The 24,324-nt window shown below is 50.4% G+C and overlaps 1 protein-coding gene across 1 annotated transcript; it reads right to left on the bottom strand.

Annotated features, from left to right (window-relative positions):
- Window positions 1-14,267: 14,267 nt before the first annotated feature.
- Window positions 14,268-21,911, bottom strand: ASB1 (ankyrin repeat and SOCS box containing 1). The gene is made up of 5 exons (XM_021539604.4): window positions 21,852-21,911; window positions 21,581-21,727; window positions 19,574-19,876; window positions 16,138-16,523; window positions 14,268-14,646 (listed from the first exon to the last, which is right to left on the bottom strand). The coding sequence occupies exons 1-5, from the start codon at window positions 21,884-21,886 to the stop codon at window positions 14,513-14,515; spliced, it is 1,005 nt and encodes a 334-aa protein (XP_021395279.1). The 5' UTR covers window positions 21,887-21,911; the 3' UTR covers window positions 14,268-14,512.
- Between the last annotated feature and the right edge of the window lie 2,413 nt (window positions 21,912-24,324).

The following is a 24,324-nucleotide window of genomic DNA, read 5'->3' as shown; positions in this document are numbered from 1 at the left end:
CTCAAAATGCTCCAGAAGGAAGAGAAACGGGAGCTGGGAATTTGGCACTGTGGCTGCCCGGGGCACCAGCATCAATCAATAGGGTTTATTTTAATTTTTAAAGCAGATATTAGGAATATATCTGTACTTAATGCCTGTCCCAAAAGTCTTCATCCTTTCTGAAAAGGCAACCAGAGCATCCCAGATGCCCCCTGCTCACTCCAGGGCAGCAAAAGCAGAAGAGCCATTATTCCACAGGAGTGAAGGGTTTGTCCCCCCATTTGTCACCTCTGGCAGGCAGGGCTGGGGCTGCCATCTCAGGACAAATATCTCACACTGGCTGCTCATCTTCCTGAAAGCCAGGGTCACCTTCTGATCCTCCTGAGCCCAGAGAGCAGCTCAGCTCATAAAGCCACAGTGTCACGCTCTGAGACTTCTCTCACCCTTTAATTTCCCTCAGCACTTTGCCCTGCCCTCAGATCTTTACTTCACTTGTTGGGTTTGGCATCTCTTTTGTACTATTTTTAGAGGAGTTCAGAACATGTTTCTGACTTTGGCCATCTTATTCCTGTAATTATTAATACTACTTTTCCTTCCAGACACTGGCCTCGTTCCCACGTTGGCTGCAAGGATTCAATTGTCATTTAATTCAGCCTTCCTCTCTTTCCAGGAGCATCTTCTCACAACACTGTTAATGAGGTAAATCCATGGAAAAGAAAAACTTCGGTACCCAGGGGCTGGGCCTTACAGAAAGCACCTTGAAATACATCCCTGGGTATGTTTAGTCCCATAAATTCTTCCTGTCCCTCTTCCTTGAGGCCTGGTAGGACCTTCCATGTGCCTGATAGGACACAGGGAGATCCCTAACACCTCAGAAGGCTTAAAATGCAATCTTTCTCCCTCAAAAGTTGGGATCTGGCAGCCTCCTGCAGTGGTGTGTCCATGTTTGAACACAAGGGATCTCTTGACTGGATCACACCTCTCACATCTGGGGCCAGCCAAGGGTTCACCTTCGGAGCCCCAGGAACCAAGGGAGGCCCCGAGGTTCCAGCAAGGAGGCAAAAGGAGATCTCATGCAACACAGGGAGAGCCCCAGCATCTTAGAAGGGTTAAAATACAATTTTTACTCCCTGAAAAGCTGGGATCTGGCAGCCTCTAGAGTAACATCCATGTTAGAGCAAAAAGGATCTCCTGAACACACCTTCCCCATGGGGACCAGCCCAGGGTTCCCTTTTGGAGTCCCAGGAACCAAGGCAAAAAAAGGAAGGGACAAGAGAAAGAAATAGGAAAAGGAGTCTGGAAGAAGCAATAGGTATTCCTGAACCTCATAAATATTCCTTCTCCTCTGTGGTACTGGCACTCTCTCTCCACTCCTTCAACCCTGAGACTGTGCAACATTCCCAACCCACATCCCTCCCTCAGTTCCCCAGAACTCCCCACCTTCCCTCTTCCCAAACCTCCACCTTTTCTCCTGCCTGTATGTGTTTGTCCTTACACAAAATTAGCAAGCAGCATCTTGGGGAAAAATCCTAAATCCATTTTAAAGGGATTGATGGGAAAATAATGTCCTTGCCAAAGGAGCACGAGCCAAGTGATGTTATTCCCAACAGGCTTCCCAGAGGCAGGGAAGTGCTTTCTGCAATGAAATAGCACAGCCTGTTTTGGGACCCCCTCCCACCTTCCCTGGATCGAGCAGCACAGTGATATCTTAAGGCACTACTGGGTTTTCCAACAATAAAGCAAGGAAAACCTTAATTTTGGGCACCTAGGGTCTGACACAAGGCAGGCTCCTGCCTCCATATAAAGGCAGCACAGTGCAACTGGGTGAAAATTCCTTTATTTGAATTTCATATTCCTGCCTGCTATGCCAGAAACTTTCCTTGCCCTCCACAGGCTTGTACTGCACAGCAAGTGCTGTTTTACAGGACATCAATTAAAAAGTCCAAGGGGATTTGTCCCACTGAGTGAAAACAAGATGAAATTCAAATTTTTTTCCCATTTGAGCTCAAAACGAAGCAAATTTTGCCTTCTCTTTGGGGTGAGACTGAAGCACAAAGAAAAACCTGGGAGGCAAGGAAAAGGAAACCAGGTAAGCAGGGTGGGTTTCTCCTGAACTCACGGGACCCCAAACCACATAAACCAAACACTGAACTCAGAGCTGAGCTTCAACATGGCTTCAACCACATGCAATTAGCCCAATTAAAGGAATTTATTCAAGGTCCTGCCACCATTTTAAGTGGGAGCAAACTTGCTTTGCCAGCAGATGTTGCCACTTTTGCAGTGGAGCTGGAGTTTGGGGCCGCGTTCTCAGAAAAGTTGCGTGCTCAGGCCGTGAGGAAAGGCAGGGAAAAGGTTCCCTGTCAAGATGAAATGCATTAAAAAACACTCACATGTTCCCTGGTCGTGCTGTGCCAGGCATCAGGGAATGTGACCAGCTGAAATTGCCTCCCAAAAAAATAAAAGCAAGGGGGTGGTGGGACTGACGGAACCCAGGATTATTGAAAAAGAAAACAAAACCTGGAAACATTCGCCGAACAAAACCAGATTTTGGTGATTATTTTGTAATTATTCACGGTTGGAGGGATGGGAAAAAAAATCCAGGATTTAAATGGGCTTATTTGTTTGTTTGTTTGAGTCCAAATGCTAATGGTGATGGTTAATGGGAATAAAGACAAAAAAAGGGAAGAAATGTGTGTAATTGGCATGCAGTGCATTAGTTCCCAAGTCAACCAGCAAAACCAGTCTTATCACTGTGGGTCCTGTGTGGATTTTATTCCTAAATCTGTCTTTCAAATCCTGAGTGCTGTCCAGGAATTACTCTACTAAAAAAAATTTAAAAGATATCCTGGTGGTTTAGGAATACTGTAGACCGTACTCCATCAATGGCACTGGCATGGAAAACAAGGGAGAAAAGCCCATTTATTTCTCGTTTTTTGTAAGTAAATAGATTTAAGAATGATTCTCCGCTGCTCTGAAATGGCTCTGTGCCCCTCAGAAGTTCTGCCTTCAATCTGAAAGGGGTCTCAGGAGTCCAGGAGTGCTGGTGAGCAATAGAACTGGTGGCTTGACAAGCCCAAGGCAGGATGTGAGGACTCAAGGGTCCCCTCACGCTCCCTGGCCTCCTTGTCTGCTGCCTGTGAATATCCAAGGAAAATTATTCTGCTGCCTCCCCAGCCGGGCAAAGATGTTGCTGCCCTTCAGAACAAACCAGCAGGACTGCACACAGCAAACACAGAATCCCAGAGTGGTTTCGTTTGGGAGGGACCTTAAAGCCCATCCCATTCCACCCCTGCCATGGGCAGGGACACCTTCCACTGTCCCAGGCTGCTCCAAGCCCCAGTGTCCAGCCTGGCCATGGACACTTCCAGGGATCCAGGGGCAGCCACAGCTGCTCTGGGCACCTGTGCCAGGGCCTGCCCACCCTCGCAGGGAAGGATTTCTTCCCAATATCCCATCCATCCCTGTCCCCTGGCAGAGGGAAGCCATTCCTGCATCCTGATACTCCAGGCCGTTGTCCAAAGCCCCCTCCATGGTCAACAACAGAACAATCAGCTCAGAGAGTTGTCCTGGTGACTTGGGAGGTGATAGGTCTTCCCCATGTCCATCAGTCATTTAGGAACACACACTCCCCTGACACGACAAACATTTAAGGACCTCTGAAAGTGCCTAAACAGGAATGGAAAAGCCCAAACTGCTCCTCAGAGCGTGGCCTTGCACTGACTCAGACTGGGACCTCACAAGGTGCCAGAAGTAATGTCCCAGACATCCCAAATGGTGGCAGAGCCATTCCTGCCCTCTCTTGGCTCCTGGAAGAGCAGCCACTGCCTGAGGCTGTTCCTTTTTCCTGTTGGAAGCAGCCCTAGCCATGAACAAACACCAGGGGTAGGCACTGAAATATCCAAGCTGAGACTTTTTGGGTTCCTCCCTGAAGATGGTAGTGCTGTGCATGGAGCTGCCCTGGGTTACTCCAAATAGATGTGCCAGAGGTCCCAGATCCTTCTGGAGCAGCGCTGGGAGGCTTGGCAGCCCAGCTTACCAGCCCTAAAGTGGCAACATCTTTGAGCAATTCACTCCAGTCTGGGATTTCTGAAGCATTTTTTCCATCTTGAGACCTTGTCCTGGCCCCTGTGGATTAAACACTCGGAGAGGGCAGTGTCCTGCTCCTGCAGTGTGGCGTGAGGGAGAGCCAGGAGTGCAGCCACAGGCCAGAGAGAAGGGGTCATTTCCTGGGAGGAAGGACAAACAGGTACAGGGATTCATCTTCTAGAGACATGGCCAAGAAATCCTCTTTCCTGAGGAAGGAAGGAAAAGGACAGTTTTGGGGGAAAGGCTGAAGGAGCCTCCTAAGATGGCAGGTGCTGACCACAGGAGCAGCAGCCTCCTCTTTTGTCCCTCCCCAGGGGACAGGGATTGCCTGCTGCACCAGGGATGCTCTGTTCCTCCAAAGGCATGCAGACCCACCTGGTGATCCTGGCTGGTGGGAAAGATCCCGTTCAGGCCCATTTTGACAGGGGCACTTTAACAAACCCCACCTTGCAGCTGCCAACAGGCACTGGCATTAGCTGGATTTATAGCCAAGCTTTATCTGTTGCCTGCAATTCTAATTTGTGGCTCATAGGCCATAAAATTCCAAGTTTTCCAGGCAGGGGGAAAAAAAAAGTGACGATTGACTGTTACTGCTGCCTCTTTTTTTTTTTTTTTTTTTTTTTCCACTGGAGCTGTTCCTTATGCAGTTGTAACCAAATGGTAACCAAATAGAATCTCTAATGGCCAGCACTGTTTATTCCAAAACAGTGTGGATTTTCCATTTGTGATTCAAAAACCATAGGGTGTCACTTTCCCAGCTTGGCATGAAGCAAGGTCAAGCTTTGGGAATGCAGAGAGGATCCTGAGGAAAACTGTCCCGGCCTGAAGGAGAATTCCTGAGAATTAAACTGCCTTTCACTGTGGGTGAATGATGGATTTTTTAAAAGCATCTCCAGCCTAAGCTGCAAACCAGCCATTGGTGTCCCAAAGTGAGTATTTATTAGACTCCACACAGCTCAATGCTTTTTATTCCCTCTTAAAAATCTATTTTTCTTGGTCAAGCTTCCATTTACACTGGAAATGGGATTTTGAAATGAACTTCGTCAATAGCACCCAGCCCACCACACACCAGGGATGCTTCCTCTGTCATTCCCACACAGAATGACAGAGCTCTGCTGAGCTCCATCTGCTTCCATCCTGCAATTTGGGGGCATTGGAACAAAGTTCCTGTCCCTCCTGATCCAGGAGAAAATTTGGCAGCATGTTAGAACTCCAAAAATGGTTGCAACACTGCAGGAGCCCAAAGGAAGGTGTGTGGGGTGAAAGACAGCAGTTCAGAAAGATGGGGTTTGTCAGGTGTGGGATTTTCCACATTCCCATGAATTCTGAAAGCCTGGAAAACACTGGCATGTTTACCTTGCAGAGGTGGGGAAAGCATCCAGGCTCTGGTGCATTATTCAGTGCAGGTAAGATCAAGGATTTGGGCTTGGATTTCCAGGAAGGTGTGGAGTGAGGCAAACGGAGGCTCAGGAGAGAAGTGCCAGGTGGGACCAGATCCTACCCCAGCAAAACAGGAAAGACCCTGCAGAAAGGACAACCTCAGCAGGAGCAAGGGAGATTTAGGAAGCTTTTTTGTGAGCAGCACCAAGAATGAGAATAAAATGCACGAGAAGAGGGTGGGGCTCTTGGGAAGGAGGCTCAGTGCACATCCCTGGGAATAGGTTAGACCAGGAACAGGGTGAGCCTGTGGGAGAGTGCTGGGCTGGACTGGGCAGAAGAACAGAGTCCAGCCCAGGCACAACTCGAGGGACTACAAAGCATTTTGGCAAGCAGAGGCTCCCCGGGAGCCAAAGGGCAGAGCAGGGAAGCTTCCTTGCCGGCCAATTACCGCGGCAGGAATCTAAAAGATATTCCCATTGCCTGCGAAGCCGCGCGCCAAGTCTGGTGTTTGTTTGTGTCTGTGTTTATTTCTCAGAGCGTTTCTTTCCCTGCACCCCAGGGAACTGGCTGGATGCAAGCTCTGGCCTTCTCATGGAATAAGAATTAACTCCTGGATCTTGGCAGCACCGGCAAGAGACCAGCTCCTGCTGAATTGCAGCCTGACGCAAGTCCCATGAGCCACAAAATACTTAAAAATCAAGTTCTGCCTGTCCCTCATCTGCCTGGAGACCCAAAAAGCCCAGGGCCCCTCTGTCCCCTGGTTCTGTCCTGCAGCGTGGCGCTCTCAGCACCTGCTGTGTCCAGGCCACTCAGGACTTGAAGTGCCCCCAATCTACATCTCCTTGTCAACTTTGCAGGTGAACAGAGGGGCAAAAATCAAGAGTGAAAGGTGCAACACTGACACAGACAGCACAATAAAGTTTGCCCAGGTCCAGTTTCTCACTGGGTCTTGGAAGTCCTGAACCAACTAAAATCTTCTGGTACAAACTGGTTTTGCTTCTCCAGCGGGCGATGTCACCTTGCAGGAAGGGAGACTCTGACCAATTCTTTGAGTGGCTACTTCTGCTGTTAGGAGAGGGTGAGTAAGAGCTGAAACACGTGGGGACTTCAGCATTTGGGGCTGTTTGGTGAAAAATCCTCTCTCCCTGTCCCCAGTGGGGCTAAACCAACGTCAGTGCTCGGCAGCTGCAGGGAAATGAATTGCTGAGTTGGACTTCCCGCACGCCAGGGTGAATCACAGCCACCAGACATGGCACTCATCCACGGCAACCAGCTTGGACTCGGGGAGTCTGGGCACAGAGATGGGATGGAAAAACCGTGAATTCAAGGAGAAAATGGGCCTGGCTGCGCCCAGGCTTGGAGGTTCCCATGGGATCAGAGCCACGTCAAGCCAGGGAGCTCATTGCTCCATCCCCCGTGTGGGATGCAGAGGAGGCCAAGAGGCAGCTTCAGACACTGGGAAGGAAAAATGGTGATGCACTGCTGGAGTCACCTGCACAGGGACATCGGGAATCCTGTCAGGAGGAGAGAGCTGTGGGCCTGACCACTGAGCAGTACTCTGGCCTGTGGAACCAGCTCCATCTGGGAGGAATGGTGGTCTCAGGAAGCACAGGAGATCCATCTGATTTGTAATCTAATCCTCGGGTGACATTCATGTCATGGGAACTGTTTTCCATGGAAACCTATCTGCAGGAGGACATCCATGCCAGATGCCTTGATTTAATCAGCCCATGTAATATCCTCAGTCATGTTCCAACACCTGACCCCTGCTAACCAGATCAGGCACTTCAAAGCCAGGAGAAGCATTTTTCATACCGGGGAAAAGAACCATGAAATCTCCAGAGCTGGAAGGGACCCACAAGGATCACCAAGTCCAGTTCCAGGCTCTGCATAGGGCAGCCCAACAATCCCACCCTGCGCATCCCTGAGACCATTGTCCAAATGCTCCTGGAGCTCTGGCAGTCTTGGGGCTGTGATCATTCCCTGGGGAGCCTGGGCAGTGCCCAGCCCCCTCTTGGGGAAGAGTTTTTCCTTTAGCTGGATGGACACTATAGTTGGGAACCAAAGTTAAAGTCCAGCCAAGGCTTCCCAGTGAATTCTGTGCTGGTTCAGAGTGGACATGATGCATTTTCACCATTAATCTGTGACATTTTGAATGCTGTCTTGTGGGAAGTAAGCACAAACCTGCAGCTGTTCACAGCAGCACAAAGCTCAGAGTTCCAGAAGTCTGAATATACAAATAATCTCTAATTCTCACATTTTTTTGTCTTTGGATAGCACAGAAATATGGGATTTATGTTTACCTGCACCTTTTGGCCTCTCTTGATGCACAGACACGTCCACAGAGGAAAGAGGAACAAGGTTCTCAGCAATGGGAACAGTAAAATTTCCTGGCCTTGTTTGCGTTGGCACAATGGCTTCTGCTGACATCTCTGCATCCTTCATGGTCCGTGATGCATGAAATATCCCGGGTTATCACTGAGCTGAAAGTTTATGGATCCAGACCAAAGTTTGCTGAACACCCAGCAAGAACAACTCCCAGCAAAAGAGACCAGACACTGTCTCGGGCTGCTGGGTTAAAAAGAGTTCTCAATTGTCAGATCTCACTGCTGGCCCCCAGCTCAGTTTGAGTGATGGCCCATGGCAAGGGGTGGGGTGAGACGGGCTCGAAGGTCCCTTCCAGCCCAAATCCCTCTGGGATTCCTTAATGCTTCAGCTTGGAGAAAGTCTGCACTAATGGAGGTAGGTAATTAAAGGACTTGATATTAAAGGAAACTTTGGACAGCTGGGAATTTCTGCTTGCCTAATGGTATTTATAAGATTTATTGGTTGCCTTGATGAAGGTAAAGCCTTGAACACCTTCAGACAACAGTCTTACAATCTATTTATTACAAAGCCAAATTGCTTTCCAGCTCAGTAGGATGGACTTGGAGGTGAATGTCCAGGTGCCATGGGCACCTTCCACTATCCCAGGCTGCTCCAAGCCCCATCCAGCCTGGCCTGGGGCACTTCCAGGGATGAGGCAGCCACAGCATCTGTGAGCAAACCTCAGGGCCTCCCCAACCTCACAGGGAAGAATTCCTTCCCAATATCCCATCTATCCCTGCCCTCTGGCAGTGGGAAGCCATTTCCCCCTGATCTGGCACTCCAGATCCCTGTAAACACTCCTTGTGTAAAGATAAGATCAAAAGGTTAAAACTTCCAGAAGCTGCTCCCACACTGATATAAAATGCTCAATAGCTAAAATTACCCCCCAAAAAAAGAAATTTTTGGTAAAAACTGCATCATGTGGGAGGTGAAACAAGCCGTGAACCCATTAATACATTCCAATAACAAACAAAGGCAGGCTCAAAAACACCCATCAAACAATGCAGCCCACTCCCTGTGCCTCCTAAGTCTCCTGTGCCTCCAATCGGTACCACAAGCTCACAATGCTGTGAGTGACACCACAACATGGGGCTAACAGCACTCGGTGCTCTAAAAACTGTTTCTTAATTTAACTTCCAATTTATGGAGGCATTTTACCATCCTTCAACTCTCATTTTCTCTGAGGAAACGCAGGCCCCACTTTGCGAAACATTAAAATAAATGGATGTCGCCAAATTATTAAAATTAAAGGCAAGTGCAGGGCTGGCCAAGCAGATCATGGCTGGAGCCCAGCTTCCCAAATTCCCTGAGCAGCTTTCAGCTGATTGTGGAAAGGCGCCATCAGCGGGAATGCCGTGTCTGCAAGCATCACCTCACCCTGGTATGTTTGGAAAGCTCATGGACAGCCTGTGCCACGGGGAGGGGAGCGTGCACGGATCGTCCATCATCCTGGTGCCTTGGGGGGGATGGCTGGAGCCATAAATCAAAAAAGCTCTCCTGCTCCCTCCTACCCATCCTGCCTTAATTTATCTCTCCGTGCTGGATTGTGGAATCACAGAGCGCTTTGGGTTGGAAAAGATCTTGAAACCCATCCTGTTCCACACCCTGCCATGAGCAGGGACACCTTCCACGAGGCTGCTCCACGCCGTGTCCAGCCCTGCTTGTCTCAGCTGGGAGGTTTTAGACCCTTTTTAGGAGTAAGGCCGTGGTGGCACACGTGGACTCCTGGCCAGGCACGCTCAGGCTGGCTGAGTTTCTGTTGGAAAGCTCTGCCGTGCCTCTCACAAACACCAGATGCTCCACGCCGGGGAAACAAAGAGCACTTTCCTGTAAACAACAGCACACTGCAGCCCTCTCCCAAGCACGAACAATGGGAACCAGCAAAACAAGAGAAAAGAGGTGGAAAACAGAACAGCGCACGTGTGCTGGGGGGCAGAAGTGCTGGATGCAGAGGGAAGAATGGGAAAGGTGCTGGATGCGGGTGGAGAATGAGCTCTGTGGGGGCTGCAGCCTCCTGTCACTAAGCAAGGCCACTGCTCTCTCCATGAAATCCCAGAAAGTTTGAGTTGGAAGGGACTTTAAAGCCCATCCCATTCCATCCCCTGCCATGAGCAGGAACAACTTCCACTATCCCAGGCAGCTCAAAGACCGGTCCAACCTGGCCTGGAACACTTCCAGGATTGGGCTGCCAGAACCTTTTCCTTCTTTTTCTCCCACAATCTTTTTCCTTGTTTTTCTTCATAGTTGCAAGTTGCAGGGGTCACAAAGAGCTCTTCTGGGAAGGAAGACAAGGCTGGAGGAGTTGATGGGGAACAACAACAATAAAAAGTTCAATAACTTGGGGCTTCCCCAGCAGTGCCTGGGGAGTGGGAAGAACAGATCCTAGAGGAAATGCTTTAAGACTGCCAGAGATTTGGTCAGCTCTCATAGCCCAGAGTGAATATTTGGGCATCACAGAGCACAAGAAGAAATCTTTTCCTTGCTGCTGCAGATCTCAGAATGAGATTAACAAGCATAAGTAATAAGGAACATGTTGCAATGCTGTTATATAAAGCAAGGACAGGCTCTCAGGTGAGTCTGTCACACAGGAAATTCAGTGAGAGGGGCCCAGAAATCTCAGCTTGTCTGTCCTGGAGGGGACAGGTAAATAACATGCAATTCCTTTAAACAATTCCACATTTATTGTCCCCAGACTGGCAGCTCAGACATACAGATCTCTCCTGTTTGAGGAAAAATCTGCAGTTCGAAGTTGCAGCACAGAGATCCTGTCACTGACTTGTGGGTACCAATTTGGGGTGGCTTGGGGGGAAATGCATGAAAAGGCCAGGAGGGAGACACTCCAAATTAGAAAAATATTGAGGCTGGAAGTGTTAAAATTTAAGATTAGGGCTTGTTTGGCTTTGTTTTTCATCACCATCGTTCCAGACCATTTGATCATTTACTTCCAATTTAGGAAAAACTCTGGTTTTGCCTTCAGAGGAAACACTGGCACCAGATCAGACAAACATCTCCCAAGAGAAAAAAGCAGGAATCCTAAAAAAGGGACTGTGCCCTTGCCTGGAGGCAGCTGCATGAACTAAATCCTCAGGTACACATGCTAATCCTCAGGAAAAACAGAGCAACCAGCAGAAACTCTTGCTGCTCAAGCTTGTAGGGAGTTTTCCAGTGAAAATGACACAAAATAAAAAAAGCTAAGTTACAAGAATCAAAATATTTTGAGGAATTACATCTACTTGCATGCCAAGACAAACTGCGGAGCTGCATTTCCAGAGCTACCAAGGGAGCAGGAGCAGAAATGAGAGGTTTAAAGAGCACTCTTCAGCCCGGTGTGAAGGCGGAAAATATTCAGGATGCCCCGAACATCGCCCAGGAGGGGCAAGGCAGGAGGTGGCACCGGCGCTGTCCCAGTAACCCCCAGGCAGGGACCGCGGTTCTCCGGCCCCCTCCAGTGGCTGCAGAACGGGGAAAGGCCGGTAGGATCCAGGGTTTCCCAAATTCAGAGCCGTTCTTCTCTTTACTGGGCTGCAGGTGGATCCAGGCTCACCACAGGTACCTCCCACCTGCCCTCAGGTCTGATCCTGCTGCTGTCCCAAACCATCTTGAGCCTGGGAAAAGCCAATAGCACTGATGAGCACTTCTGGAAGTGGCATGTTGTCCCCTCTGTTGTGTCCTGCCACAGTTTTCTTCACTGGAAGAGGAAGGGCTAAAAAGGTACTGTTACTCAAGGGTTGGTTTGGGGTAAAAAGGGCTTTACTTGACTTTGGGGACTGAAAAACAAGAAACAAACATAACAAGCCAAAAAAAAAAAAAACAAAAAAACTCCAAAATCAACCAAAAAACCACTCCAACCCAACAGATGTCTTTCCCCTACCTTTTGCAAAGGAGATCCAAATATCATTTTCCTTCTGGAAAATGATATTTGGATCCCAGCTACCAGCATCCTGTGCCCTGGAAATCCTTCCCTAGCAACAAAGGCAAGAAAGGCAATGTGAAAAGGCAGTTTTGGAGCAGCTTGGCTGATTCCAGATCTGGTTTGGTTCTCTAAGCATTTTCCAAAGCTTCTTATCCTGTCCCATTAAAGCTTCCAGCAAGACCATGCCACACACACTTTATATATTCTGCACAAAGATAATGGACATTTTCCAGTGGGTGGGATGTACACTGCAGGAATGTTTAGTTTCCCACCCACAACTTGACAAAACTCAGTTTTTACTCACATTATCTGAATATGCCCCATGGACAACATGGAAAAAAAATACCTTTACAATCTGGATTGCTTTGCTGTATAGGAGGGAATGGTGAAGTCCAAGCTAAGGTAAAAAGAAATGCTGTTTATATAGTGTGAAAGGATAGAAATGCATGAATTATTGAGATTTCATACTGGAAGACTATTGTTTCCTGGGTTTAAAAGGGCAGTGTAAGGCAGAGGATGTAGAGTTTGGCCCTATAGGACAGGACAATGAAGTCTATGAAAATCCTGAATCTATTTTGAGATTATTATCTTTCTACAGTGAAAATTCCAAATTCTCTTTGTATTAAACCAGCTCAGCAAAGCTGGGTTTAAGTAGCCACAGCAACCAATCTCCACAGGGACTTCATTCCAACAGAATCGAATCCTGTGCACTTAGAGCTTAATTTCATGAGAGTTGTCCGCAGGTTGGATTCATTCCAGTCCCTCAAGCCAAAGGTTTGGCCATTTCCAGAGGCAAAGTCCCTCAGTGAACATAGAAGTTGGATGGATGATCCAGGCACTCCAAAGCCTTGATTCTGCACATCTCCAAGTCACTGATGAACCTCAGACTGGTTTGCTACTGGGCTGGGAGAATTATCCTTAGACCTGGAGAAATCCATGCATAGGGGAATCCTTTGGATGGGATCTCTAATTAACAGTGCAACAGGCTCAGCTTTAATTACAGCCAAACTTACATCAAGCACTGAGTTGAGTCCATTCTCTCAATTTCTTTGGGTCACCCTCTGATACTTCACTGAGGCATTTCACTGCAGCTCATTGCAGGAGGAAGCACCATCCAGAGGGTTGGTGAGCACAGGAACAGGGAATGGTCCCAACCCCAAGGCTGCCCGAGCTCCAGGAGCATTTGGACAATGCTCTCAGAGGTGCACAGTGTGGGACTGCTGGGGTGTCTGTGCAGGGCCAGGAGCTATGGACGATCCCTGTGGGTCCTTCCAGATCTCCTCACATCCATCCTGCCACCTTCACCCCCGCTGGCGGTCCCATTTACAAACCAACTAAAAATCCTCAAGGAAAAACCAACCCCAAAAGCTGTTTCCATGCCATTTTCTCAAGACAGCCCATCTCATTTTCTGCCTCCCTAGACTGGAGCTTGGGAGCATAGTGAGCTTCTGCAAACCATTATGGATCCCCCAAGCAAGGTGCCAAGAGGCTTTACAACCTGTTTGCATCTCCCAGGCATGTTCACACCTCTATAAAGCCAGTGCACAGCTTGCTGCCAGCACTGGGAAAACTGAAACCAGCTGCAGACTTGGGAAGGGAATGGTGCAGAACTGCCCCTCCTCACCTGCCCACAGCACCTCACCTGGAGGAGGTCTGGAAATATCCTCTGATTTTGTTTGCTTTTGCATTTATTTGTGTCTCCAGGAAAAGAACATTTTGAAACCAGTGTTCAGGCCTACGGGGTAAACCCATAGGGTCCAGGGATAGGGCCTGGAGCAACCTGGGATAGTGGAAGGTGTCCCTGCCCATGGCAGGGGCTTGGACCTAGGTGAGTTTTAAGGTCCCTTCCAACCCAAACCAAGCTGGGATTCTCTGGTATTTAAGGTCACATCTGGAAAATTACCTTTGCCAGGTGGATGAGCATGGGAAAAAGAGCTAGCAAAGAAAAATCATTAAAAAACCCAAACAAACAAACAAACAAACAAAAAATAAAAAAAAAAACCCAACAACTTATAACACAGTGACTTTACTTTACTTGAATGGGAAAAGTTAAAGCAAGTACCAATTATCACCTGAGATTTTTCCCATGATCCTGAGGCAGCAGCATCTCTGTCCTTCTAAAGCTGCTGTTTTGACAATGATTCCTCTGCACTGAGCACATCACTGGTTGACCCTGAGATCCCAACAAAAGGCTGCTGAATCCCTGCAGAATGACTCTTCTGGGAGTTTGTGGCATGAAGAGGCACTGAAAGTCAAGGGAGCCCAGGCTGCTGGATGCAACACTGTGTTTAGAAGCATAAGATCTGCCAACTCTTAAAAACAACTTTTTTCTCCTTTTTCCACGATGCAAACAAAATGGATCTATTAAGTGGCTCTGCGGGGGTTTTCTCTGGTCTTAGCATGGGATATGGAGCAAAATCTAGGCAGGAACTTCTGGTTTTATGTGCTGTGATGGGAAAAATAGTAAAGTAGGGACACTTTCCCCACACAGAAATGCCACAGAGACCCCAGGTGTGTGTGTGACACAGATCAGCAACAGAGGTTACACATTTGCCAACAGCTACAGGATATATTGTATTAGCTCCAGCAATACCCACACACGTTTAGCAGCCTCTCCCCAGGGAGATAAGACACACGGAATCACTGCACCCTAAATCTGAAGGGGAAAAAAACAGGAGCAGGGAATTATGTGCACTCCATGAGGGGGCAAGGGGCAGATTGGTACCTGGCTCTGTCAGGGCACTCATTTACCAAGTCAAACTGTCCCCAGAAGCAGCCAGCTGCCCTTTAACTGTGTTCATGGAGTAAAAATTGTTTAATGGGGTCTGGAATTGGAAGGCTACGGATCAGCTCCAGGCGGGATTTGCCAAGGATTCTCCGTACAGCTATGCGGCACAGAGACAAGAGGCTCCGGGTGCGGCCTGCAAGGAAAAACACAGGCAAGAATTACTGGGGAAAGAGAGAGGCACAACAGCAACACGCAGGCAGGGCAGGAGCTGAGCGTGCACAAATCCTGCCTCCTGAGGAGGTAACACCTCCTGGGTTTGGAGATTTCCAACTGCACAGGCAGGCTGGAAGGGCCAGCTGCAGGCTGGGTGGGCTGGAGACCATGGAGGACATCACTGCTGAGCCACTGCAGGACCTGAGGGAGCGGCTGGAGCTGTGCCAGGGGGGTTAGGTTGGATTTTAGGAAAAGGTTCTTCCCCCAGAGGGTGCTGGGCACTGCCCAGGCTCCCCAGGGAGTGGTCACAGCCTCAAGGTTGCCAGAGCTCCAGAAGTGTCTGGACAGGGCTCTTAGGGATGCAAAGGGTGGGATTGCCAGGTTGTCTGTGCAGGGCCAGGGCTTGGACTGGATGATCCCTGTGGATCCCGTCCAGCTCCACAATTCTATTTGGATCATTTTAAAATTATGTAGATCGTATTTTTTTCCCCACCCATCCCCTGCAAAACAACAGCACTGACAGCCAGCTCAGGCCTTATCCCAACTTTCTTTTGAGGGCTTTCTCTGCATCCATGGAGAGCTCTTCCAGCACAGGGACGAGAGGATGGTGGTGCCCATGTCGATTCAGGAATTGGACCTCCATGGCATCACTCCATTATCCCATATGCTCCACCTGAGGAATCCCATTTGCCTCCTCAACCCAGGCCTAACAGAACTCCAGCTTATGTGAGCTTCTCTCCTCAGAATCCCAGGCAGGTTTGAAAATCAGGCCCATGCAAAGCTGAGTAACCTGGGGATATGAATTGTATCTCACAGCCTGAATCCCTTTGAAATTCCTCTGGAATTCAAGAGGGAAACTTTACTTCCACCCCTGGTGCAAAGCTGTGGCCTTTACCAGGTGGGCTTCTGAGGTGCTCTGCTTTTCCCCACCTTTTTTCACTTCCATCCAAGCTTGCTCCTGCCCCTTCTTACCCCTTATCCGTGTTTGTGGCTTTCCTTCCCAACCAGTCTGTCCAGATTAAACTCCCTCCTGGATCCAGAGCCCAGGGTCACACAGGAAGCTGGGACACACCTGTATGGCTCTGGAGAACTGGATGCCACTGGTGATCCATAGCTCCAAAGCCCAGCTCGGATGGGACCCCTACGCCTTGCCTACATGAGTAGGCAATGGAAAAGAGCTGGGAGAGATGAAAAAGGTGGAGTAACAGACAGAGGTTTTGCTGCTGAAGGACTCAAGAGGGGAAAACACCATGTGAAGGTACAAAATGCAACAGGGGAAAAGCAGAGCGGAGAAGTCATTAATGCTTTGTTTGCCAGCTTGTTAGACCCCATTATCTAATTGCTGAAGATCCTTGAAGTGAGGACACCAACACCCACCCCACCACCTCAGCGGCACCTTCACTTCCAAACAGCCCCTCCAAAGGGCTCTCCTGCACCTGCAGCGCCACTCCAGGGACCCAAACCCACTCACCCCTCGCTTCTTTGAACACCTCCAGCGCCTCGGCGTTCACCTTGACCCTCCCCGTGGCCTCAACTCCCAAGGCCTCCACCTTGACAAGGTTGAGATCTGCTCCGAAGTCAACGAGGAGGCGGACGAAGGCCGGCTCGCAGCCGTGCCGCAGGACGGCGTCCAGCACGCACACGGGCGAGCCCCGCGAGAAGCCCTGCACGTTGACGGGCCCGCAGCAGTTAAAATCCGGGTTGGCTCCCGCCTGCAGCAGCAGGCGGAAGCAGGGCAGGTTGTGGTAGGCAGCGCTGATGTACAGGGGACACACCACCAGCGTGGTCAGCGGCCGCAGCGCCTGCCCCGGCCCGCGGGAAGCCAGCTGGTGGTTCACGTCCACGTCCGCGCCGTACCTGCTCCAGGGAGAGGGAGGGAAGGTTGGGAATAGCAAGGGACGAGGCTGAAGGACACGTGCGGTGAGAACCTCTGGAACCCGCCCATCCCTGCCCTCAGGTGGGCCTGGCAGTGCTTCTGAGTGGGGACAACACAGTGTGATCTCCCAGAAGCAAAGATGTTTCCCTGCCCACAACAGCCCAGGATTTGGAGAGAGGAGGAACAGCAACATCCTTGCCCTCCTGATGGATTGGGTTTGCATGGCCAGGTTTTGGTGGTGGCAGGGTACAGGGGTGGCTTCTTTCAGAAGCTTCCTCCATGTTGGATGAAGGGGAACAGGTAGAGCTTGAGAAGGAGGGAGGGGTGGGGGAAGGTGTTTTTTAAGATTGATTCCACCTCTCACTACCCTGCTCTGATTTTATTAGGAATAAATTAAACTGATGCCCCCAAGTTGAGTCTGTTTTGCCTGTGATGGTATTTAGTGAATGATCTCTCCCCCTCCTTATCTCTCCCATTCCTTATCTCAACCCAGGAACTTTCAGTTATATTTTCTCTCCTCTCGTGCCTTGGCACCAGGGATGGCTCAGCCCTTAGCCAGCACCACATAATGCTGGATGCTAACGAGCTGCCTGGGGAGCAGGGATGTTTCCAGATGACTCCACTGAAGAGGGAGGCTGAAATAACTTCCCTACCAGGATAAAACAGGGGCCAAGAAAGTGACACAGGCACTCAATCCCAAACAGCAGGGAAATGGAAACAGGAATCTGCACTCCACAGCGAAACATCCGTGACAAATACCTGCTCCCAAAGGAGCTGGAAGCTGCTGGGGATTCCCTCAGCAGTGGGGACAGTAATTCCATGTACCTCTCATGCAGCTTGGATGGAAAGGAGGAGGAAGACTTCACAATCCCTAAGGAGTAGCTGGTTTTAATTGCAAAGCCCTGTCCTTTCTACCCACAGAGGGAGAAAAGGTTCCTTCACCCACCAATCCCCCTCCCCAGATTGCAAACTGAGCACTCAGAGAACCAACCAGGTTTTTCCTAGATAGCATGATATTCCTTTCAGGAGTTCATAGAACAAAGGAAAATACCTGGGGACAAATCCTACCTCAAAGCAGGCACAGTTCTTGCTGAAACCAGTGGGGACTGCTCCCTATCCAGCAAATATTCAACCAAATCCTGCCGTTCTGAGCATGGGAAGAGTCTCATTCCAATTAAGCACACCCAGAACAAGGGCTGAGAGACTCCTCTAAGATCTGCAAATGGCAAAAAGTGTATTTTTTCCCTTAAAATCAGATTAGACAAGCATTTGGACAGAGTTATCCATGCTGCTCTGGGAGTTCCACAGGGCTGTTTTAAGCAGCCTTCTGAGCAGCCAGCAGATCTCCCTTCATTTCAGTCATTTCTTCCCCCATTATTACTATCAAAATTCTCAGTGGAAGCCCTCAATTCAAAGCAAACTCCCAAATTCTATCCTTAGCAGGGTTAGGCATGTACCTAAGGAATGGGGGTGATCTGGCAGCTCTTTTTCCCAGTTTTAGCCTGGCAAAAGGATCCTCTCATCCTTGCTACCCTCAGTTCCACTGCAGGTAGCAGTGGATCCCACCACAGTATGACCCCAAATTATGAGGAATGTCATTTATACCCTGGCATTAGAGCCCTAAATTTTCCAGCAGCCTCCCAGTAAAATGGATCCCCATTCCATAGCCACGTGTGGATGGGATGGGATTTCACCTCTGGCTTGGTTCAGCACTTGTAGGAATGCTCAGGGATCCCAACAGTGCTACCATAGGATTTTTGAACCAGGTGCTGTTTACACACCTGCAGCACACCTGACTGGGTTCAGGCTCTCAAAATATTCCCTCCTCTCTCAGGAAAAGTGTCTTCCTCGTTGCACTTTCCCTGCCAAATTCTGTAGATCCAACATCTTAAAAATCCCTGTAACATAAAGGCTGCATTTTTCACTAAGTAACTCTTCACAGATCTCTGAAATCCCTACTCCAAGATATTTGAAATTTTGGGCAATCTGACAATTTAGTATTAGCTTAGCAGCCTTGGGAGAGACACTGCCTAATAAAAACAGACTGGACAAACTCCAGCTAATTTTTAATCCTGAAAGTTGTCCAAAATCTTGCTTTTAATATTGTTGGTGAGGTATCCCAAGGAGCAGACACATAAATCAAGGCATCAGCTCTCCCTGTGCTGCTGAAATACCATTTGCTACATTTCACCCTGCCTGGGTGGAGAGAGCAGGGGAGATTTTTGGGAATGCAGCGCGTTGAACCCTGTATCAACAAGCCTGTGCTGATGGGAACATCCTCTCATCAGCTTGTTGGGAAAGGACCAAGGAGGGGGGGATTATCTCTCCTTCTTCCTCCAAGCTGTACTTATATGAAAATTCAAAAAAGGAAGAAAATCCCCAAAGAATATGAATCTTTTACTATTCAAATCCTTTTGTTACTTTCTAGCATTTGAGGTCATCAAAGGGATTCCTTCAATTTTCTTCTCTTTCACTATTTCTCCCTACAACCTATATTTCCCATTATGACCCCTTATTATTTGGCATCCATGGCCCACATAGTTGTCCAGCACAATCCCTTGGACAGTAAATCATCCCATTTTAAAATAAGTACTAATCAGGGCACACCACAGAAGGAGCAATTCGAGTTCCCGCAGCCTCCTGCTAAACTTTGAGCCCTGCTGGTGCTGCCAAGGGAGTTGCCTAAGAGACAGCCCAACACCCAGGAAAGTTTTTTGGGGGAATCCACCTCCCTCCTAACTCCAGTCATGGGCATGGTGGAAGTTGGGGGGATTGCAAGGTTTGGATCTGACTGGATGGCAGGTTCAGCCCTGCAGACTCCTCTCTTGAGCTTGGGTTGGAACAGGTGGGATTGGAACAGGTGGGAACAGACCCGTTGCCAAGGCCAAGTGATGGGAAACCCAAGGATGTCCCTTTGGGCACCTCTCCACCCTCTCCTCTCCAGTCCAGGAGGTGTGGAGGCTGCGGCCAGGTGAGGAGGGAAGGCATCCCAAGGGAGCAGGAAAAGGGAGAGGCAGCCCCGAGCTCTGACCTGATGAGCTCCCGCAGGATGTCGGCGCGCCCCACGCGTGCCGCGTGGTACACGGGGGTGCTGCGGTGGTGCCGGCTGCCGTTGGGGTCAGCGCCGGCCTCCAGCAGGATCTTGGCACACTCCAGGTGCCCGTTGACCACGGCCACGTAGAGGGCTGTCTGCCCCTTGACGTCCACCAGGTCGATCTCGGCCCCTTTGCGCAGCAGGAAGTCGACGCAGGGGCCGTGGCCGGCAGTGGCCGCAATGCGCAGGGGGGTGCAGGGCAGCCACCCGCAGCACCACACCGACTTCTCGTTGATCCGGCTGCAGCGGGGGGACACGCGGTTAGAGAAACCCCATTCCCTCCGGGAGAGTGCCCCCTGGAAGCTTGGGGAGTGAAACAGGCTCCCCGGGGAATGGACACGGCCCCAGGGCTGCCACAGCACAAGGAGGGTTTGGACAGCGCTGCCAGCGATGCCCAGGGTGGGGTTGTTGGGGTGTCTGTGCAGGGCCAGGGCTTGGAATTGATGACCCTTGTGGGTCCCTTCCACTCAGGATATGATTCTCTGATTTCTGGCACTTTTAGCAGCCCCAAAAAGCTCCTGTCAATCACCTGACAGATGCTGCCATGACAGATGAAGCAGAGCAGTGCTTGGATAGTGAGCTTTAGTTGTGCCAGGGGCTGCACACGTGCACATGCCCTGCCTCAAAAGCCACCTATAAAAAAACCAAAACAACCTCTCCCTTCTGTCCCTTTTAAAGAGAGATGTCCCAAACTGGTAGCCCAGAGAAGCTGCACCTGCCCCATTCCTGGTAATATTCCAAGTCCAGGCTGGACAGGGCTTGGAACTACCTGGTCCAGTGAAAAGTGTCCCTGCCCATTTCAGGGTGAGGGTTAGGATGAGCTTTCCAGTCCACCTCTACCTCCAAATTCAAAGACATCGCTTCTCTGCTCACTCCATCACCTGTGGAATGGAACTGTGGGCCCTACCCTCCTCTTCCTGTCAAACTCTGCTTTTTCCCACAAAAAACCCTCAGCCCAAGGGTCCCAGGAGCCCCAGCTCCCCAGGTAGCAGAGAGAAGGGCTGGCTCATTCTCATTTTTTGCTGAAGTAACACCTTTTTTTCTTTTTTTTTTCTTTTTTTTCTTTTTTTTTTTTTTTTTGAGGCTGGGAAACATTTAGCACACTCAGCAGATTTCTCCATGATGCAGGAAAATTAATTAACTATCCCCATAGTCACAGGGTTAGCACTGGGCAGATTTTGTAACATGGGGTGTTTCAGGTTTATAGTTGATTATAATCCCTTTTGTGTGTTTTCCCCATTATCCGTAAGCTCCCGTTTTCCTGGTATCACATTCCTATCCTGATCTGAAAAGAGTTTGTGCACAGCTGCCATAGCCTCATGAGCAGCTGTGAGATCTGCCTCCTGGGAAATCAGGGGAATGATCTGGAGGAAAGGGGAGCATCCTTCCACCCTGGCACCTCTCCCATTAAAAAACCCCATCCCTGGAAGTGTCCAAGGCCAGCCTGGATGGGACAGTGGAAGGTGTCTCTGCCTGTGGCAGAGGGTGGGATAACATGAGCTTTAAGGTCCCTTCCAACCCAAACCATGCTATGAAAAAAAACCAGATGAGATGAGGGCCACCAAAAGGAGCAGGCTGTGGGGACGGCAAGAACATCCTAGGAAACATCTCTCCCCAAGAACTGCGGGTGGGACGGGAGTCCCCAAAAGGTGCAGGCCGTGGGAACAGTGGCAAGAACACCCAGACACCTCTCACAAGGAAAACGGCTGAGACGGGAGTCCCTAAAAGGCGCAGCTGTGAGGACGGCGAGGGAAGCATCCTCCCTGACACCTCTCCCACAAAAACCCCCATCCCTGGAAGTTTCCCGGCCAGGCTGGCCGGGGCTGGGAGCACCCTGGGCCGGTGGCAGGTGTCCCCGCCGCCGGCAGCGGAGGGACGGATGCTCTTTACGGTCCGTGGGCCGCGGGGCAGGCGGCGGGGCCGTGTGCCAGGCTGCATGCCCACCTCTGGAAGCTCTCGTCCTGCAGCAGGCTGCGCAGCGTGGGCAGGTCCCCCACGAAGGCCGCGTCGTGCAGCCGGGTGTCCTCGCAGTGCTCCAGCGGGTGGTCGCAGAACTGCTCCCGCAGCCACTCCTTCAGGTTGCGCCCTGCGCTGCGGAGGGGCACACGGCGGGGTGAGGAGGGGCTGCCAGGGCAGCGAGCCCCGCGCCCGGCACACCGCCCCGGCACACCGCCCCGGCACACCGCCCCGGCACAGGCAGCCCGGCCCGCCGTACCTGCCCGGGGCGGGCGGGTCCCCGCCCTCCGCCATCGCGCCCCGCCAGCCCCGCTCGCCCGCCCGCCCCGGAGCCTCGGCCCCTCCTCCCCGGCCTCCGTGCCCGGCCCGATTGGCCCCGCTTCGCTTCCTGCTCCCGCTGAGGCGGAGCCTCCCCGCCGGCTCCGCGGCCTCGCCTCCTTCCGCCGCTGGTTTTCCTCGGGAGCTGCGGCTCCCGCCTGCTGCTGCGGAGCCGGGGCTGCTGCGGAGGGCTCGGACAGCTTCCCGCGGCTCTCTGGGATCCTGTTCTCCCCGTTTCTGCTCACCTAACTCTGGGATCCTGTTCTCCCCGTTTCTGCTCACCTAACTCTGGGATCCTGTTCTCCCCGTTTCTGCTCACCTAACTCTGGGATCCTGTTCTCCCCGTTTCTGCTCGCCTAACCGATCTTACCTCCGCTATCCCGCAGCGCAGCCTCCGGGATCTTCGCTCGGAGGGGATCCACGAGCATCATCCAGTGCAACCCTGCCCAGGACGGCCCGACAGCCGCACCCTGGGCATCCCTGGCAGCGCTGTCCAAGCGCTCCTGGAGCTCGGCAGCCTCGGGGCCGTGCCCATTCCCTGGGGAGCCTGGGCAATGCCCAGCACCCTCTGGGGAAGAACCTTTTCCTAAGATCCAGCCTAAACCTCTCCTGACACTGCTCCTTCAGGTGCTGTCCCTGGCCACAGAGAGCAGAGACTGTAGCTGTCCCTCGGGAGGAAGATACAGGCAGTGCTGAGATCTCCTCCCTTTCTCTCTCTTCCTCCTCTTCTCCAGCTGAACAAGCCAAGTGCCCCCAGCTGTTCCTCATCCCTTCACCATCTTCATTCTCTCTATTCCCTTCACCATCTTTGTGACATTTCTTTGAACACTTTCTAGCAGTTTTATATCCCTATTGTTCTACAAGCATTTAAAACACACCCTCAGATTCTAAGTGCACATTTTCAGGTCTCCAGTGGCAACAGGGAATCATGGTCATCCACCCACCCATGCATCCACCCATGCATCCCCTCTCCTGCTGCTCTGTGGCAGGATATCCCTCCACAAATGCCAGGCCCTGGCTGCAAACACAGTTTCCTGTAAGTGTTGTAATTTGGGCTCTAGGAACATGCAGGAGAGAGGCAGAGTCTGCAAATCAAACCCATTCCCTTTGCCTGCTGGAAGATCAGGATTGATGGGAATTTCAGATCCACTAGCACTGCCACTTTCCCCTGCCTGCAGCCCTTACGCCACTGGATGAGGCAGACCCGGGGCCAGAAATTTTTTGCTCAATTTCTAACCTGAATTTACAGTTGCACTCAGAGGCTCTGCCTGCCCCACTCTGTGTCCACTCTGGGCAGGGAAGCAACCATACACATCCCATTCCCTGCTGCATCCCTTGCCCATTTAATAGGAATACATTTAACAAGCTCCCCCAGCTCCAGTGCAGCGATGGGGGCTCATCCAGAGGAAAAACCATGTTGGTCCATGGGCTTTTTTGATTTTTGTTTTGTTTTTGTTTGGGGGGGTTTTTTGTTTGTTTTTGTTTTGTGGGTGTTTTTTTTGTTGTTGTTGTTGTTGCTCTTGTTTTTTTTTTTTTTTTTTTTTTTATTTGGAGCCGATTCTGCTTTTCTTCCACAGGGAAAGTGTGGACAGTTAAGAAAGGGGAGCAGAGGATGCAGCACTGTTTATTAGCATTATATCCATGCGGGCAAAGCAGAGCCCTAGAGGGGAATAAAGGGAAGGATAAACAGAACAGAGAAAGCTGGAGTTGCTCATGGTTTGAGGTTCCTTCAGTTCTTGCTGCAATGAAGGCAGAAAGTTCTTACATACCATATCCCAGCAGATTTTCCAGCAGTTTGTCTCCTGAACCAGGCTTTGATTCTCTACTTTTTTTTCCTTAAGTGCACATGAAGAGAAGCCCATCCCAAATTGTCCTGATGAGTTCTTGTACAGTAATGGTGAAAGGGAGTGACTGTGCAGACTCAGCCTCCAGTGTTGAGAATCCATAGGTGTTTAAGAGAAATCCCATGGGGAAATGAACTAAACTCTGCCAGTTTATATCACTCTAAGTGGCTGCAGTGGGGAAGTGGAAACTTGCAAACAGTTCACCATTTGGTGAAGACCTAGGAAACACTTTTTCCAAGTCTGGAGAAATTTTTTTGTCCAGCATATCCTGACAGCTCCTACCAGATATGCCAAGCTGCGGGCACAGACTGTTGGCAATCCACACTGAAACTGGAGCCTTCAGAAGAAGGCTAAGGCTAAAAATAGTCACTTATCCAACACAGCAACACATGCTGGCTCACCCATTAGGCAATACCTGTTCTCCAGTGCCTAACCCTGAAGCAATGTAAAAAAAACCCCTCAAATTCAATAAATAAATAAATACATAAATAAATCCTACTTCTCCAGAGGATCCTTCAACCACTCCCTCCACCTTCACTAAGATTTCCCACTGCCCCTCCTGATCAGACA

Source organism: Lonchura striata, chromosome 7, assembly GCF_050655825.1.
Source record: "Lonchura striata isolate lonStrDom1 chromosome 7, ASM5065582v1, whole genome shotgun sequence".
Lineage (NCBI taxonomy): Eukaryota > Metazoa > Chordata > Aves > Passeriformes > Estrildidae > Lonchura > Lonchura striata.
The sequence above is the reverse complement of the archived record's forward strand: the minus strand, read 5'-3'. Positions and strand labels throughout refer to the sequence as shown.